General features: G+C 31.2%; 1 protein-coding gene across 3 annotated transcripts; it reads left to right on the forward strand.

Annotated features, from left to right (window-relative positions):
* The first annotated feature begins 13,063 nt into the window (after positions 1–13,063).
* Positions 13,064–19,441, forward strand: LOC114750323 (phospholipase A1 PLIP1, chloroplastic). Of its 3 annotated transcripts, XM_028938887.1 has the most exons (8): positions 13,064–13,223; positions 13,319–13,503; positions 15,803–15,911; positions 16,429–17,121; positions 17,385–17,882; positions 18,031–18,090; positions 18,178–18,594; positions 18,803–19,222. In XM_028938887.1, the coding sequence occupies exons 4-8, from the start codon at positions 16,444–16,446 to the stop codon at positions 19,220–19,222; spliced, it is 2,073 nt and encodes a 690-aa protein (XP_028794720.1). In that variant the 5' UTR covers positions 13,064–13,223; positions 13,319–13,503; positions 15,803–15,911; positions 16,429–16,443. The 3 variants fall into 3 exon arrangements, with proteins under 3 accessions (XP_028794720.1, XP_028794721.1, XP_028794722.1); XM_028938888.1 differs by having other exon boundaries at positions 13,064–13,503; XM_028938889.1 differs by lacking the exons at positions 13,064–13,223; positions 13,319–13,503; positions 15,803–15,911 and having other exon boundaries at positions 16,444–17,121; positions 18,803–19,441.
* The last annotated feature ends 697 nt before the right edge of the window (positions 19,442–20,138 follow it).

The following is a 20,138-nucleotide window of genomic DNA, read 5'->3' on the forward strand; positions in this document are numbered from 1 at the left end:
AGGCTTAAAGGCTTAAAAGCAGAGCTTGGATTGGCAAATGGCAAGGCTCTATCAAAAAGTCCATGAACCCACCGACACTGTTTTATTTTATTTTATCCTTTAAATGCTCCTAACGGCCCATTGGCTGCTTTTCGTAGGGCAGGTATTGGCCTATCAAATACATATATTACAATTTAGGACCCAAATATTAAACATTGGGATCTAATGGTCTCAAAGTTCATGATTATTACAATAATCCCCATCCCCATGTGCTTTGCACAAATGGAATTATTTGTTATTCTTTAATCTAAAAGAAACCTCATAGAAGTCAAGTTCAAGCATCCAGTTCAATTAGTGTTTATAAATTACTGTCATTTATTAGGAAATGTTTAGTTATCAAAGCATGACATTTTCGAAAGGTAGTAAATAATGAATGAAACCAACCGTTTGTTTTAATATATACACTACTCTAATTCTATTTATTTATAGGACAAAGAGAGAAGACATTTTTTATCCTATTTATAGAGCACTGAAAAAAAAATTTTTGAAGGATGTATAACTTTACCCTTTATTTATTATTGTGTTGACTTTGTTCATATAAAGTATAATATATATTAAATAAAGATAAAATTAGAAAGTTGTCAAATTTAAAATGAGAGTTAATAAAGTTTACAGTTTTTTTAGTATGTGTGAAATATATTAGAATTGACTTATAAATAAGATTAGAGGAGTATATGATTTTTCAACTAACATACTCAATTGGTTCTATTTATAGAACAGAATGGAAAAAAAAGTTTTTGGTCCTTTACATAGGAGAGGGAGAAAATTTTCATATTAATACATAATTTTACTCTTAAATTATTACTGTGTTGACTTTTTTTGGATATGATATAATATATATTCAATAGAAATAAAATTAAAAAATCGTTAAATTTTAAATGAGAATTAATAAAATTTAAAGTTTTTCTTAATCTATATGAAACATGTTAAAAGTTACTCATAAATAAAAGTATAGGAGTAATTATTATACATCTTAGTGAGAAAATAGTTCCTAGGCAATTTATAAATACTATTTGAATTTTCTGTAATAAAAATAACACTAGATCCATAAAAAAAATCATTTTGAATGAAAAGCCGTAATTGAACAGAAAGCTAACAAAATTACATTAAGAAACGTGATTTTTATAGTAGAGACGACATTTACCAAATACTCCAAAATGGCTTCAACAGTCAACACGCCTACCGCACTCAAAACACGCACAAACCTTTTTGTTAAATTTTTTCGTGTTTTAATTTTAATTCATATTTATACTGATGCTATTGCATTTATTTAAATTATATTCCTTATTTATTAACAATTTATTTAGGTGTCATTACCTCCCCCCTCCCCGAAACATAGTCCAAGGCCGAAACATTTTAAATTTTAGCAAGTGGGCAAAATTTTTGCTAGTTGGAACATTAAAAGTTGATAGATTAGTTGAAAACTGTTGCAAAATCAATGGTTTATTACTTCAAAAAAAAAAGTTCCAAATCCTTATAGCTATGTATGTATATTTTTCAATACTTCATATTAAAAGTTAAAACATTGGTCGCAAACTTTCCACACATCAATATCAATTTGGAAATTAAATTTATAAACATCCATGTATTAATTAAATTCTTTTTAATTTTTTGTGCTAATTAGAACATTCATTGCAAATTTTTCATAACGTATTTAACTAATATTTATTATAAATATTCAGCATTGATCATCCGCAAATTTATGAATGACTTCTTAACTTTCAACATGAAACAAATTTGTGAAATGAGTAATTAAATTAATATATTGCCCCCAAAGTATCATTCCCCCAAAATTGTTCTCCTGGGACGTTATCCGTGATTTTCTTTTTATTGAATTTTGTTTGTCAATTAAATGAAAAAAGAAAAGTACAAGTTGGTACAATTGCGTGCTTACGGGTATAAGTAGTACTCGAAGTTTGCGATGATAATTACATCAGAAATAATATTAACCTTTTTGGCAACAAATATGGTAAGCGTCGCTGTATTACGGAATTACCCAGAGACGTTGCTTTTATGGATCAGAGACATTTTGTACGTTTTCTTCCCAAAATTAACGCTCAGAAAAGTCAGACGACCCAAAGCTTTTGTGGAAATCTATTTTTATCAGAGCAACGTGGCGGCAATCCTAAATGTAAACTTTTGTTCTTAAGTACAGAAATTAATACATTTTACCACTCATGTTTATTTTTTAAAACACTTAATTTATCTAATTTATAAACTAATACGACCTTCTAATTTTAATACAAAAGTTAGATAACAAATTTATTTTTATTCTAAATATAAAATCTTAATTCATTCAATCTCTTAAGTTTATAATTTTTTTCTTCAAAATATTTATGTTGATCACATATATTAAGGGGATTTTATGAAAAAGTAGTTTTAATGCATATAATTAACAATGATATTTTAAAAAATTTAATACTTGTTTACTATAAATAATTAAGTTAATAATTTTTTTAATAAAAGCAAATTAATTATTTAGTCTCTATAGTAATTATGGGAGGTAAGTATAATAATATATGAGAATTATTTTAAGAAGATTAGGTTACTTATGCTACAACCTACAATTAAATGATTTATTTAGTTTTATTAATTTATTTAAATTAGCGATAAATAGTTGTTACGTTATAAGTAAATTAATAACAGTGAAACATTTGCAAATCAAAGGCACGTGGGGTTTGCTCGCGTTGAAATGTAGTAAGACTTAAGATTACCACACCCGTTCTAGATCTAGTTCATTTATAACACATTTTTGTATGTTAAAAGATACGTTAAATTGATTAAAAAAATTGTAAATTCATCCTTATTAAAGTTTTTTTCCACCCTTATTAAAGTTTTTTCTCTTTATATTTACAAATCATTCTCACATCTCTCTCCTCTTTTTCTATTTTTCCAATGAGAGTTAAATAAAAAAATTTAAAATTAATCTCTAAATACAATACAAGTCACTTGTATCTAGAATGATTTTTTTAATCTGATAATTTATTTCCCCTGGCTAGTTATGTCCAACAGATTTGGTATCCGCCATTCGCATTCAAAATATTATATATGGTGATGTTTGTCAAAAAATTTAAATACCAGTATATAAATCTATTTATTGTTACATTCAATCATAAATATAATACTTATTTTATAGTATAATTTACATTATAAATTAAATCTTATATTTAAAACTGTATGCAGTATATATCTAGTAACATGAGTGTGTGTCAAACAATTATAAAATGCGTGACATAATAACAACTATTAAAAAAAATACTAACTTTTAAGACGAAAAAGTTTATTAAGAAAATAAGTTTTGATTTTGATTTGACTCAATTATGTAGCTTGAGTGGATCTCGAAGAAAACCAACTGAAAAGGGGTATCGGATGCCAATAGTATAAAGCTGAAAGAGTAAACTCCAACCTACTATTATAGGGAATCTAACAATTAATAAAGGACTAAGCAGGCATAAATTAGGATTAATATATGAATAATCAATGTTCAAAAATGGTTTCATTTATTTGGAATCCACCGACCAAATCCACATAAAAAATATTTCTTGTGGTGTCTTTTTATTCAGCTAATTAATATATGCAATTAAGTTAAACCAAAGCTGTTCTCCCGTGTGGCCCTCGAGTTATTACATGCAGCTTTTTCAGTGATTTTGTACCTGCTCTGCCATAATTATATAGGCTTAAGTCTAGTTTATTTGATATGCAAAATTAAATAAAGTAAAATACTTTTTAAAATAAAAAAAATGTGACTTTCCTGTTAAATTTTCTAAAACATTTTAACAGCATATAATTCCCATTAGACAGTGATACCCGTACAAAATACATTGCCTATGATGTGCTTTTGTATGGAAGGAGAATCACCTTTTTTAATGATGCCAAGTGGCAACCAAACGTGGTGTAGGTAGTAATTTAAAGTCATTCGATTTACCAAAAATACAAATTTAAGTCATTCAATGGGGAGACAAAGACGCAGCAAGTGGACATTAATTAATGAACGAAAACAAGCTGGTTTGTACTATGGTATATATAAGGAAATGCACATGTCAGCCTTTTCTTAAAATAATAATTTCATAATTGTACCTCTTGTTTTTAAAATAACTCATCTTTAGATTTGGGCTCATCGTCTCTAGATCCTCCTGCCATTTAACATGTAACACTTTCACTTTATTAAAGGAGATTGATTCGAATTCTTATTAAAAAATATATATGTACATATTTAATGTTCAATAATATTTCGAGCAAGTTTTTTTTTAATAAAAGACCCGGTTACACAGACGCAATTATATTTTGTGTTTCTTAAGCAAGAAACTAATTTTTCATATATAATATACTTAATATAGTAATGTGTGTAATAACTAGAGATTCTGGATACTTCATATAGTATTTTTTAAAAGAAAAAAAAACAAGACAATTTAAAACCCCTCCCCACATGCCTACCCCACTTTGGTCTTTATGGGTATAGAACCCAGAACCTCCTCTAATAATTAATTATAACTCTGTACAGTAATCTTTGTATTGTTAATATATGAGTTTGATTATTATTATTTAAAAAAACAAAAGAAGTTAAAATATGCGCCTATGAAACCAACCCCAAAGTTATCTCCGTTTAATAATATATAACTTTTTCTTTAATCTAATGAGATGCTTACAGCTGTAGGATTGGCAAAGCTCCAAACTTTGCATAATAGAATAAGTCCTCAGCTGATGAACAGTCACGTGATGCTTGCTTTGCTGCCTTATTTTTCTCAAAAATAAACATCACCGCCAATTTGCTAGCTAGGTTGCCATATATTACCTTCAGTCTTTTAATATAAGATCTTTTTAATTTTTATTTTAGTTCTAAATATAAGACTCCAATTTTGTCTCTCATATTTACTCAATTTTTTCAAGATAATCCTTCTAATAATTATAGTTATAGTTAATACACTTGATTAGCAAGGATATTTTAAAAAAATAACACCTATTTAGGACAAATAACCAACTCAACTTATTTTTTTAATCTCCTCAAATTAGTCAACTGGCTCTTATAATTAGAACTGAAGGTATTATAACCAATCATTTATATTATAAGTGACGGAGAGAAATCTAAGTTAGTTTATTTGTTTTTATTATCGAATATCGCAGTATTAATATTCTTCTTCTTTTTGTTCTTGAATGAAACGAATATAGAATTTCTCCATACAAGAAGGATGATGCCCAAATTCAAATCACCCATGAAAGAATATTATTGCACTTGGGAAGTAGGTAGGCTATGTTCCCATTATAATCTTTGTTCGTGTAGTCATGAAAAACACCTTTTTAGACCTAATTAGAAAATAATTTTAATTTTAAATGTAAGATATACTTATCGTCCTCCCACCCAAACCCTTATTAATACTCCCTCAATAGGGTGGTGTGTTTGTTTTTTTTTTTTTTTTAAATAATACTACATCTGGTCATAATTATAAGAGTTAGTTGACTAATTTGAGAAAATTAAAAAGTAAGTTGAGTTAGTTATTTGTTTTAAATAAGTGTTGTCTTTCCTAAATATCATTGCTAATCAAGTATTGACTAAATTACTATTGTTAGAAGGACTACTTTGAAAAAAAATATAAATATGAGAGACATAGTAGATTGGGGTCTAATATTTAGGACTAAAATAAAAATCAAATAAGGTTTTATATTAAGGACTAGAGGTAATAATCAAAATCAAAAGCTATTCTAAATAAGTTTAAAAAATATCATAATTTATTATAGTTAACTATTTTTAATCTAATTAAATCAGTTAAATAAATTATATGTTAATGATTGAAGGTGTATTAGTTTTGAGATATTCTCACATCCCATTTATATTAACTATCCAAATTAATATGTGTGTGTGTGCAATCAAAATAGATGAAATCAAGACGTACGCCCCTTTTAAGAAAGAAGTGGCCTGGCATCCGCAGGAACGAGATTCCAGCGAATTTATCACGTTATTATTTTTTCTCAACTTTGTTGGATCTCATGCTCATATTCGATCCACAGTTTCACATCATTCATGTTGTAGAGTCTAGAGAGAGAGAGAGAGAGAGTATCAATTGGTATATATAGTTGTATGTTTATTATATTAACTGATTTGATTATATTAAAAATATTAGTTAAATTAGTTAATTAAATTAATTAATATGATTTTTTTAAATGCTCTAAGCATCTTCTTTAACTCATTTCCCTCCTTCTCCTACTTGATTATTATTGAAAAAATATCAAAAATTTTAATTTGAAAAAAATTGATAAACATGTGAAATAAGTCTTACAAGTATGATCAATATCAATTCACCAATTAAATCATACATTAAGCACGTGAGGAGTATTCATTATTTTGAGGTTAGGTACAAAAAAAAAAAAAAAAGGAAAATGAAGGATCTCAGATGGAAGAAGCTGTAGGGGTAGGGGATGGAGGCAGCAGCGAGTGGGAGTGAAGGGGATAAGACGACTTTTGAGGGAAGTTAATTGCTGCGCCCAAACAATGCCTTATAAGCAAAGCGTATGCATATGAGAGTTGAGTCCCACAAGTGCTCAAAAAGTGATCAAATATTTTAGCAATTTTAGGCAATTCTTTAAGGTAGGTCACCACTCAAAATGCATAAATGCTTGGTGGGTCCCTTCCTCCACATTTCTTGATTATGTCACCAACATTATCATCATCATATTATATTATATATTAATATGGATATGGATTCCAAGTTTGATGTTACTAACTATACAAGCCATTTTTTATGTTATATGTGTTTTAAAATACAAGTCGCTCTCATATCATTGAATGCTTATTTTCACAAATACTTCCTCTTACCATCAAATGCTTATTTTGGGAGTCAATAAATTAAAAAAAAATTAATTATCAAAGACAATTTTAAAGGGGAAAAAACCAATCTGTCAGTGATCTTAGCACCTAATGACATGAAATTTTTTTCATAACTGAGATGGATAGTTTAATCAGCTATTTATTCTTTATACATGCATTCTATCATGAAAAACACACCTAAGGTTAAAAGAAAAAAAGTATGGATCAATAATTTATTTCGTCTATTATTTAAAACAAATAAACAAGATTTTCAAGTCACCATCCTATCGTATTTAAAAATTGGTTGCTTTGAATATAAGATATTAGAGGAACTTCCATTTGAAGCTCGAGCTTGTGAGATATTTTGAAATATCAAAACAAAAATGTTTTTCTAACAGAAAAAATGTATGCTCATAAATAGTCTGGTGTCTGACCATGTTGTATTCACTGTCTATTTTTTTATATGTATATCTATTTATGGCTAGTTACTTTTTTTGTTAAAAAAAAAAGATCAATATAGCAATATTAATAAAACAATAGATCCATATATGTAATAAAATTATTTATAAGTTATAAACACGGGGAAAGCACATCTGATTATTCACTGATCATGAAACAGCTTATCATTGTTAATTAATGCTAACACTGAAAATCGTAGTCTTTCTTCAAATAGTATGTGTGAACATTGATTCTTAAATTTCATTACGAAGAAAGCATAAAGTGAAAGGAAGAAAAAAAGTAAAGAGACTTTAGATAGAATTTAAAATACCACGGGAACATAACCACATTATGTTACTTGGGTTCTGATAAATTTAATGTAATGCGCATCTTCAGCAAAGTGATTAATTTTTTATAATTACTTTATCATCATAAGCAAGTTTCTTACTTTCATGCTTTGGATCCATATTCTCCTTAAGGGCCAGTTTACCCTACACACACATAGCAAGTTATGTGTTGGGATAAATTGGTGATTTTTCACGTACGATTGATTGCTTCAAAAATACTTATTTATCTAATTTGAGATAAAACTTCTCTCATATATTTATTTTGTATTTTGTAAATTGTGATTGAAAAACTATTTTTAAAGGATTCTAATGTGATTCCAAACAAGTAATTAGTATCCAGTCCACTCTTATGGCTTTATCTGCTGCACTATGCATAGAGATTCATCTTCAAAAATTGATGCCTAAGCTAAATTCTTCGTGTCATTTCATTGTTAATCAATCATTATTTATTACCAGTACCAATGTCAGCTAACTATATGTCCTCAAATACGTGTAATTAAAAAAATAAATTATATTATTTATAAATCATGAATTTATTATATAATATTCCACAGCTTTATTATACATTTTGTTATACTAGTTCATTGATACATTATTAGCTATAATAACAGAAGATATTTTTCTTAATTTATGAGCAGCATGATTCATTTATGGTTCCACACAATGTGTTAAACAAATTTTAACTTCATTTTTTCATAGCCAAAAGTTTATTTGAGTTAGGTCCTGATAGCTCACTAGAGCTAAGATATACTTATAAACTCAAAGAACACTTACAGAGATATTTATATATTACTCACTAATAAAATTTTCACGTCAACTGTAATATTTAACCTCACGATCTTTTAAGTTATGAGCTGACTTCTGAATCAATTCTTGTTGGCTGTTTAACTTTATTGGGGAAAAAAAATTAACCCTAAAAAGAGATATTGGGCAAGTCCAATTAGAAATTGCTTCCTTGTTTGTTTTTTTGGGTCAAAGGCTTGTTTTTCTCAGTCTTCTGAAAAATGAGAGAAAAATAAAACAACGGCGTCAGAAAACCATAGAGGACACTGATTCATTATCGATCCATTGCATAGAGTATGCACAAAACCAATAGATAATATTTATTTGATCAAATCTCTGATAGAATTTTTTTAAACTAGCTACACCCTTCGTATGAGTTTATTTTTTTAAGGGGAAAAAGCTGAGATGAATATTTTTAATTAATTTTTTCTTCTTCCTTTTTTGGTCGATATCAAAATTTTATAATCTTTCTTGTTCATTTTCTATAAATCAAAGATGATTAAAATTTTTTCTCCCCTTCATTTTCCTCCAACTAGGTGAAACCTTTTTTCATGACAAAAATGCAATTATTGTTAGGGCTACTCCAATCATATCCCCTCAAGTCAAGTGGTCTAAAAACAAACCTTGATAATTGGAGCTGCCTGTATATATTGTTGTCTCATCTATTCTTTTCCTTCTACATTGGGTGATTTTATGGTTATTGGTTCTTTTTTTGAATTGAAGCAAATATGTTTATTTTTCTTAAACACATTAAACATATAAATAATAATTTAAAAGTCTTTGAAGTATTATACATGGTCATTTTTCTAATATGTTGGCAAAAAGGTTTTTTTTTTAAAAAATATCGATGATATTGATTATTATAAGGGAGAATTGCTATAAAATCATAAATAAACAGTGTAATTACTTAAAAGTCCTAAGAACAACAGAATAGCTTACAAACAAGTTTTAGAACTACTCACTTATCATTAAAATTTATTGGTAATTATTTTCTTTTCTTATAATCTTATTGTAATTCTCACTTGATTATTTATGACATTTACTTTGAAATTGCCATATTATTAATAAAAGGAGTTTAGATTAGAAATCTTGACATTCATTCTTCTTAGTCTTCTTATTCTCCAGTTACTTTTTTAATAAAAGGAGTTTAGATTAGAAATCTTGACATTCATTCTTCTTAGTCTTCTTATTCCCAGTTTTTTTCCGTTTTTTCTTATTTCATAAAGAATTTTAATTTGATTCTTATCAGTCTAGTTTGTAATTGACTCATTGGGATTGAAAAGAGATAGATACATTAGTAAGTTCCAGCTAACGGATAAATTAAAGGTCAAAGTAAAAAAGAGTCAACAGATAAACTTACCTTGGCATTTCACCCATCTTTGATTGCACAGACCATATAATGACGTACGGAACAAGGTATCTCACAAACCTAGATTGCATATAATTATATCACTATCATGAATTGTTTCACCATACCAGAATTTTTTTTTAATTATCATTATAGCAGTCCCAGAACGATACTCCCTCTTCCTGATCATATGAGAATTTGGTTAACTTTTTTTCACTCCTAAGATGACAAAAAAAATTTCTATTTCATCCCTAAAAATATGATAAAATTACTTTTAATGTTATACTTTTATTGTCACTCATTTCTCTCCTCTCTCTCTTATATCTAATTGGGGCAAAAGTGAAAAAAAATCACATTAATTATCATAATAATATCTTATAGTTGGAATTACAATTTTCTTCTAACTTGTATTATAGAGAGAGTGAGTAGTAACAGTATAAAGTAATTCAAATAAGAAACATTTGATGTATCAAAGAGGATAAGAGATAATCTCGAGTCTCAACAAAAAGTGAAAACATTACCAACCAGACATTAATTATTAGTTTATTTACACGCGCGAAGGACACTTGGCGGTTTTGAATTTGCAGTTGACCCATCGATCCGTTGATTTTTTCGTGTAAAAACAAGTCTAATCTCAATATGACATTTTCTCTGATACTAGGTAAAATCCCTCTTCTAATCCTAGGCAGATCAAAAGTTTGCTTTTCGAAGATAACTCCGTCAACTTTTCCTTCTTGCTTCCACAACCAACCTGTACTGTCTTGTTCATTAGCTGATTTTCGATGAAGTTGATACTCTGAAGTTGTCTGAAATTGGGGTTGACAAGAAAGAAGGCCATAAAGCCGCATGACCATCATCAACTATGGAGGTTGGTTTGCAAGGAGTTGTTCCCCCTCCCCCTCATCTCTCTGTTTTTTTTTTTTTAAATCTATAAATCACTCTCATTTAATCAAAATTAAGAAAAATCTCATATCTTATTAACTTTGCCTTAAAAGTTATCAACATTTCAATTTTACTCATATTTTATATACATTATTGTAACCCGATGAGAACAAAACATACTCAGTAATAAATTTTGGTTCAACTATAACACAACTTCTTGAATCAAAATCAAATACTCCTCCGGTTATTAATATATGACCTAATTGTTGAGTTGATTTTAGTCCTAAATATAAGACCTATTTCTCATATTTATTATTTTTTCCTAAATTACCCATATTGATATTCCCTCAATTATAATCAAGCAAAAGAGGGAGGGAAGATATTAAGAAAAATAATTATGGTGTTTTAAGAAAAACATGTCATATTTATTATTATTAACGAACTTATCTAACTTTTTAATTTAATTAAATTAGTTAAATAGATCTTATATTAATGATCAGAGGAATAAATTTTTTTTCCCTCGAAACCAATTTGTTTTGGACAACAACACTTGTTTCTTTTTTTTGTTCCCCTTTTGGGCCACCAGACAACAATAAAGAGCCTGCTCATGTGTCGACAATGGACAGTACAGGGCAAACCTCAAAATGGGTCAGAAATAGGGTTGAATTTGTCTACAACAATCATAAAGGTCCAAACCAAACACCTCCCACCCAATTGAGCCAAGCTGGCCCACGGCTCTATCTAGAAGGTTTGAGAGATCAGCAGATGGGGCCATGGCTTGGCAGAGAGAATTCCTACCATCCGGTTCCGTAATTAGCAACACGTGTTGAGAGGACAAAATCTCAAGAAAGTGGGGTTCAAAGGTTCGGTGCATCATAAATGGAGAGAGGGCGGGCATTTGGAGCGTGACACGTAAGCGTGCTCAGCGGGTGCACGAATCGTGGCTGCTGCCGGCATCCCCTCCCCCATGCAGCCGCACATTTGGCCTAACTTCCTTCATTTTCTTCTTCTTCACTTCCATTCCAACCACCAAATCCTAAACAGAATTGTCTTCATCACTCTACGGGAAGCGGTCACCGCACGTGAGACAAGTGTGACCAAAACAACTGTGCTGCCGATAAATTTGGGAAGACGATAATGCCCCCGCCTCTCATTCATTTTACTAACTTGCACGGCATTTATGTGGCTCTCCTCCCCCACCGGGACCGCGTCGCAATTCGGTGTTCATTAGCTTGAATTTGTTGTTTCCCACTTCCACATTTAATATGCCTTGGTTGGTTTCTTGTTAACATTGATTTGGAAGCTACCAAATTCAAAGCGAAAATGACCCCCCAAATGAATCTTTTTTTCGGTGAATAAAACATGACCTCTTAATTCGATCAGGAGGTTCATTATTAATTATTTTGGGTTCTTTTTATATTATAAAACAACCTTGTAACTTGTTTTCTTCTTAATTTATTTTTTAAGTACTACTCCATGTTCTTAATATAAAAGTTAGTTTGACTTTTAATTTGATTTTAAATATAATGTCTCAATTCACTTTCTCTTCTATATTTATCTATTTTTTCTTAAATAATTTTTGTAGTTGCACATGTTAAATGTTTTATTAAATAATACTTGATTAGCAAGGATATTTTAGAAAAGACAATACTTATTTATTACAAATAATTAGCTTAACTAATTTTTTTGACCTACTCAAATTAATCAGCTAGCTCTTACATTAAAAACTGGAGATATTACTATGTATCAATACTCACTTAAATTATATGACGTAGAAAATTGCCTAGAACATAAATTTGATTTTTTTTTTGGGTCCTAACAGAAAATTCAAGCCATTTGTCTGATTTTATTAGTGGGTAAACTACATCAACATCTCTTTTACATTTTGTCTTATCTACACAAACTCCTTAACTATCTTGAAGAAATTCTAAACCATAGAATCCACCTCATTCTTTATTTTATTGGATTGAAACACCCAAATACCATGGATCTGCATCATGACTGAAAGTTTTATGTGAAGAAGTAAAAGAAATCACACAGCTAGAGTTGATATGAAGAGGGTTCTTGAGTATTAACAATACACCAGCTTGATGAGATCTAGAATTATATTAATCTGAACTGAGTTGAGTAAAAATCCTTTTAGCTAGCAAGCTCTATCACCTGTATTGTTGTGATTTTAAACTGGAAATCTCTCATTAAGGATCTGTTTGGATCTGTTTTTTTTTTTCCTTTTCCCGAAGTGTTTATAAATACTTTTATGTAATTCGAGCTTTTAAAAGCTAATGGCAAACGATCCCTAAGTTGGTACAATTCAATTGCCAGTTAAACCTGTGGTCGATGGTGGGTCCGCCTTATTACCTGTGATATTTGCAAATCGCTAAGTAAGAGGGCATTTTGGTGATGACATTATTTGAAGTAGGCAGGCCTCGCCATCCACGTGAGCAGATTCTGCCATGCCTATTTCTCTGTGATTCATTCATGCTCTTTCGTTCTCCGTCTCTCCCCTCCACCTTGTGAGCTTCTATAACATATATACGGAATAAAATATCTGAGTGTTAGAGAGAGAGAGAGAGAGAGAGAGAGAGACGTTAAAACAAGTGCGGTTACATATATATATATATATATTGAGAATATCTCAATCTCAGAGATCGAACCAATCGTTGCATTATATATATGAGAGAGAGAGACAGATCATCAGAGAGGAATCATCTCTGGCTTGAATCAATACAACATACAACTCAAGATTCCTGAGGTAGCCGCCATTGTTGGAGCTCGATCACAGTGAGATTTCTGCGACATCTTCTTCGGAAACAGTGGACGATTTGCTTGTTCATCCTTCATTTTCTCGATCGCGCGCCTCTCCCTCGGTAAATAAATTTAATTTCTTCTTCATTACTTTCCTTCTTCTCTCTGTGTAGATTTGTAGTCTCTGATGTCGTTTTTCAGTTTCCTCCTTCTTTGTGGCAATGGATGACCGATTGTGTGTGCTCACCTTCACTTTCTTTGATCTTCTCATTCATGTTTTTGTGCAATTCGATACACCTCTGGAATATTGTCAAAGTTCTTCCTTTAATTTGTCTAAATCTCAAACTACATCTCTAAATTACAAAATTAGCCTTAATTAATAGTAGCACCGGTTCGGTTCTAGATTGCCAAACTCAGTTGACATGTAAAATAAAAGATTTTTTCCTTTTAACAAAAAGGTTTATGTAAATTAAGTACTGGGAGCTTATCAAAATCAAGGCATACCTTTCTGGATTGACAGAATCCTTGTGATATGCCTTTCATGGTATCTCGTGGAAATAATGATAATAAATTAAAAAAAATTATACAAATATTTAACATCTTGATTATTAATTAGACTGTATTCCTTTAAGATGAGTTGCATTATTCGTGGTTTATAAATAATACTCCCCTGATTCTAGATATACGACCCTACATACTAGTATAATGGTTTTATATGTATAAAGGTCTTATAAAGGATTATTATTTATTATAAATTTTGTAATATTATATTGATATTGACTAATAATTTGAAGATGATTCACAAATACGCTACTTGCATGATCTTTGATAAATAGATGTATGCCTGCTCAACAAAATAATACAAAAAATTTACATTGTCATTGTAGAATTATTATATCCTTATCATATTTCCATTAATAACTTTGTTAATAGGAATATATGAAATATGTGTTATGATAAAACATTTGAGAATATTCGAGTTTAATCGAATTCTTTATTTATTTATAAAAAAATTTACTTCAGACATGTTTGTTTAGACTCCAAAATTTTGCTTGTGTAAAATTACTTTCCTTCAAATCGTTCGGGATTAATGATACTTTTAAATTTTAAAATTTTAAGATAAACTACTATTGTCAATTTAGTCAAAATAATTTTTATTATCCTTTTTTCTAGTTGCGGCAGAAACTTTCTATCTTGCCCACATAATAAGGGACTTCGATTTTTAAGCACTTGGATTATACTGATGCACATTTAATTTTATTTTTTGACTAAATTATTTTTCACTACAAAAAATCTTGCATATTGTAAAGTTGAATATAAAAAGTAAGTGAATTTCAACAAAAATTACAAATACTTGACGCTCCCTCTGACCCCTAATGACTTGGTTTAAAATATAAATCACTTGAAAAGTAATTAATGTTTATTTGTCAATTTTCTCCTCATAATTAATATATATTCAAATGTAACTCTTTATATTGTCCACTCTTCTTCATAATCTCATGTAGTATAAAGCTAAAAAAAAAAAAATTAATTTGGAACAAATTTAATGAGTTAACTATTATTTTTTTTGATATTGGCAAATTAATAATTAAAGTGATTTACATTGTGAAGTGGAGGAAATATATTATTTAACATCTAATTTTTTTTGCCAACTATTATTTAGTGTGGTTTCATTAATTTTAAACATTCTCCACTTCAAAGGAGTGAAGCCTTCTGCAATTTTGTTAAGTCAGAAAAAAAGGGTCATGGTTTTAAATTAAGAGACACGCACAGATTAAATTGCAGGCTTAAAAAAGTGACAAATTCTTTTCGCACTTTTCTCACAAACAATCAAGTCAAAGAATTGTTGGAACTTGGAAGCCACGAACCGTAATTTAAGAAAACGTGAATACTTCTCCAACGTTGGATATCCGGTGCTATTTGTGTTCTTCAGATCAATGGAAGTCTTTTTTCTTCAGAGTCCTTTTCCTTCCTACCTTGTCGGCTCTAACTTCTAAGCTTGAAATATTAAATATCATGCGACGACACCAAGAAAATAAACGCATAACCAACCAAAATATGTTGGTCAAGCTTTACCGTACCAATTTTGCATATATTTTTTTAACCATAACAGCTCCCATTTTAATTATATCAACTTAATTTAATTTTTTAAGAAATAATTATCATAATCCATGCTACTATCGTGATCAATTCTTACAAATTTTGAAATTAAACTATTTTCATTTTTTAATTTTGAAATGTCTATTATTAATTTCTTCCTGCACGCAGTTAGGTCTAATCTGATCCTATTTTTTGGCTCTTAGATTAATGCTGGATTCATATTCTATTCTAAGAATTAAAGCGAGAAAGAAAAAGAACTGGGATATATCACCCACTTTGTCCAGCTCAATTATTGAATTTAATCTCTGTTCATCATGGCAGGCACTGTAGATTGTGAAGCATGGCCGACGTTCTACAGTGAAAAGAAGATCCATAGGTCGAAACCTTTCATTGGAATTAAAAACAAAACCTCCACCATTGATTCTTGCAGGTAGATTACCTAATTCATTTACCGCTACATCAAACACCGATATATATATATATATCTATATATATATATATATTCAATTATATATATTCATTCCATTGGAACCGTGTCCTTGAAGTTAATTACATGATAGATCCTAGAACTCAACGAGAATATATGTCTGGCCGTCTGTATTCACATGGTCTCACTTTAAGTCAGAAAAATTAATGGTTTAATCGTCAAGAGTTTTCATGTCTCTTGGGAACAAGTACATGTATATGTACAAACCTAGAGTTTTACTATGTCTTGCTTTTGGCAGTGACCAACGCAACAGAGTCTTGACATAAAGAGTTGCGTATCCTGAAGGGTAATTCCAACAAATCTAACTGATTATTGACAATACCAACAAACACAAAACCTAGTTAATAACATTGTCTTACAAAATAAATCCTTGTTCATTAGTTAACACGACCTCTCAAGAACTGTGTTTGATGAGTAGTCTCTGATATTGATCTCTTGGCTGGTTTATTATTTGCCACAGAAACTGTAAGAAGCAATGGCATATACTACGGTGAGCATCCCTTCATATTCTGCAGCAGCTTCTGCAACATTAATGGACATGGCAAAAGAGCAGAGCGGTCTCCGTCGATCAAGCTCCAACAAGGACCTGTGTAGGAATTCTAAGATGCGAAGGTCTTATTCCGACAACCACCTTTGCCACGCGGTCAAAGCCGGCGGCGTCCAAGCCGCGGCGGTGGAGCCAAAGTTAAAGAGCAGTAGATCCATGGGGATTTTCCCATTTCAACTTTCGAACTCGCTTCAATCCTTCTTGTTCAATCCAGAAACAAGCAAGGACATGAATTTGATGGAGAAGGAGAAGGAGCTGGTTAACATCGTGGAGGAAGGTAAGAGTGAAAGTGGCGTGGAAGATGATGTGCAGAGGGCTAACTGGGTAGAGAGGCTTATGGAGATTAAGAGGCAGTGGAGGAATAGAACTGCGAAGGAGAATATGGATCCAGATATTATCAATAATGAAGATGAATACGATTGTGATGAAGGTGACGGTGTGTGCATGGTGGATTATCAAGAAGAAGATGAAGAAGAAAAAGAAGAAGAAGCATTTGATCACGAGTCTTTCTCTAAGTTTCTAGTGCGTGTTCCTTGGTCTGACACTAAACTATACTCTCAGCTCGCTTTTCTCAGCAATATGGCCTATGTAATACCACAGATCAAGGTAAGCTCATCTATTGTTTACTCACAATCTAATGATCCAGACTCTCTAATCTCAAGCTAGATCGATAGATTTAACTAAAGATCCATTTAAGTAAAACATAATGTATCATATTTTGTATACTCTAATTTTTTCCAGTCAGTAATAAACATATAACTAGTTTTCCATTAATTTTGCTTTTCCATTGTTGAATGAAAATTGACATAGATAGATAGAATTCAAAGTTGAAGCACAAGCAACAAATAAAACGTGTCAATTTGCTGCAGGCTAAGGACTTGAGGAGATACTATGGTCTTCAATTCGTAACATCTTCTTTAGAGAAAAAAGCAGAGGTGGCTAAGATCAAAACAAAACTTGACCAAGACTCTACCCAAGTGCCTCCATCTTCCTCATCACAAGAATCCTCTCAAGATAACTCAAAGAAGAAGCCTAAAATCCAGCCATCTGCTGCGTACGAGATTGCAGCCTCAGCAGCCTCGTATGTGCAGTCAAGAGCTAAGGATCTTTTGTCTCGCGGCTCTGTGTCACGGCCAGAACTTCACAGCGAGGATTCACGCGGAAGACTAGACATTGAAGTTGAAGATGCAGAAGAGGCCTCACGGGTTGCGGCTTATGTCGCCGCATCCACCATGACGGCGGTGGTCGCCGCCGGAGAGAAGGAGAAACAGGAAGCAGCAAAGGACCTTCAATCACTTCATTCATCACCTTGTGAATGGTTTGTCTGCGATGATTTCAGCACTTATACTCGCTGCTTCGTAATCCAGGTAGCTTCTTAATTATCTAATTCAGACATATACACTTAATCCGTGATGATGATTGTACAACTGGGAAAAATGCTCGTCTGTTTCTATTGAACGACATACTTAAAGAATTTGGAAGGTAAACGTGAGATTAGTTTGCTTCATCATGCAGGGATCAGATTCCTTGGCATCTTGGCAAGCGAACCTTTTCTTTGAGCCCGCTAAATTTGAGGTATAATCAATTCTGAATTGTTCTAATGAAATGCCTCCTTTCTGATCTCTATCAATAGACGAACTTACATATGTTGGAGTCATGCAGGACACAAACGGGCTTGTTCACAGAGGAATATACGAAGCAGCGAAGGGAATATACGAGCAATTCATGCCAGAAATAATGGAGCATTTGAGAAAGCATGGAGATCGCGCGAAGCTGCAATTCACGGGCCATTCCTTGGGAGGTAGTCTTGCTCTTCTGGTGCATCTAATGTTACTAACAAGGAAGGTGGTGAGCCCTTCGACTCTGAGACCAGTCGTGACTTTTGGCTCACCATTTGTGTTCTGTGGAGGAAGAAACATACTTGACGAGCTAGGGTTGGACGACAGCATTATTCACTGCGTCATGATGCACAGAGACATTGTTCCCAGAGCCTTCTCTTGCAATTACCCTAACCACGTTGCTCTCCTCCTCAAGCGCTTGAACGCCTCCTTCAGATCACATCCTTGTCTCTTGAAAAATGTAAGCACGCATCCATCTTCATTGATATATATGTATGTATGGAGCCCATAAAAGTTGGTAACCAAGTGCTCATAACCCACCAGATCATGAACTCAAATTTCATTCCTAGTTTCAAAAAATCTATGAATATTTTTATAAGCGCTTTTTAAACTTTGAGGTGTGTTCTGGCCATGATAAGCTTCTAATATGATTCACCATGTTTATGCAGAAGCTATTGTACTCGCCAATGGGCAAAATGTTCATTCTGCAACCAGACGAGAAGACATCTCCAGCACATCCATTATTGCCTTCAGGCTGTGCCTTGTATGCTCTGGACGACACCATATTTGGCTACTCAAAAGTTCTGAGGGCATTCCTCAACCAGCCTCACCCTTTGCAAACCCTCAGTGACCCCACAGCCTATGGCTCTGAAGGAACCATCCTCAGAGACCATGATTCTAGCACCTACCTTAAAGCTCTCAACGCCGTCCTGCGACAGCATACCAAGGTTTTCGTCCGTAGAGTCAGGAGGCAGAGGATTGACCACCTCTGGCCTCTCCTTAACTCACCTTCTCCACACTCTTGGAGCCATGAACAAAGCTTTCAGAGCCATGCCTTAGTCTCCAAGGAGATCATGACTGGGGTGTAAATATCTGTATGTGTCATTCAATCAAGAGCCTTCCCTTATATATCTGTATGTACAATCAAGGAAAAGCTGATCAATCTTTGCTTGGAAAAGGAGCCCATTTTCCTGTAAATTCACAGAGATGTAACTTGCATCCTCATGTATCTATTACCTCAATCTTTTGACGAACGTTGTGAATAAAACGTTAGTTAATTTCAATATACACAGATATTGTTATTCGTACTATGTTCTTCTAAATTTTTTTTTACAACTATTTCTTTCTTGAAGAATTCAAGCTAAAGTGTATATTTAGTTCTTTAATTTTATATAAGATTTTAATTTAGTCACTTAACTTTAGAAAATATATTTTTGTTCCCCTTAAAATCCTTAGACTTAAATGATAATATTTTGTAATAATCATGATTATTTTGAAAATTTAACTTTATATATTAGCCTTTAAAAATATTTTATCAACATTTAAGATATGTATGTCTCATTTTTTGTTAAAAATTTTAAGGTTAAAAAACTAAAAATATACTTTTTAAAATTAAGTGACAAAATTGAACCTTGTGTAAAGTTAAATGATTAAATATATACTTTAGCTAATAATTAAACACTCCATGTTATCCTATATATAAGTTGCTTTTATTAATTCACATATATTAATAACAATAGTTAAGATTATCATATGTGTCTTAAAATTCAAATAATTTCTATCTAATATCATACTAATTTCTACTCTTTCACTGTTCATATATAAACATATATGAAAAAAATATTCAACTGAATTATAAAAAGAACTAACAACATCTTTAGAAGGCGAGTTATAATAAAAAATAGAGGGACAGAATATTATTAGTTTTCAACTTTGTATGAATTGATAGCTTTTTGTTTAAAAATATAGATTTTCAAAACGAACTCTCAAATCGTTTAGGACAAT

Source organism: Neltuma alba, unplaced genomic scaffold (genome assembly GCF_004799145.2).
Source record: "Neltuma alba isolate B1F8T4 unplaced genomic scaffold, ASM479914v2 tig00006419_pilon, whole genome shotgun sequence".
Classification (NCBI taxonomy): domain Eukaryota; kingdom Viridiplantae; phylum Streptophyta; class Magnoliopsida; order Fabales; family Fabaceae; genus Neltuma; species Neltuma alba.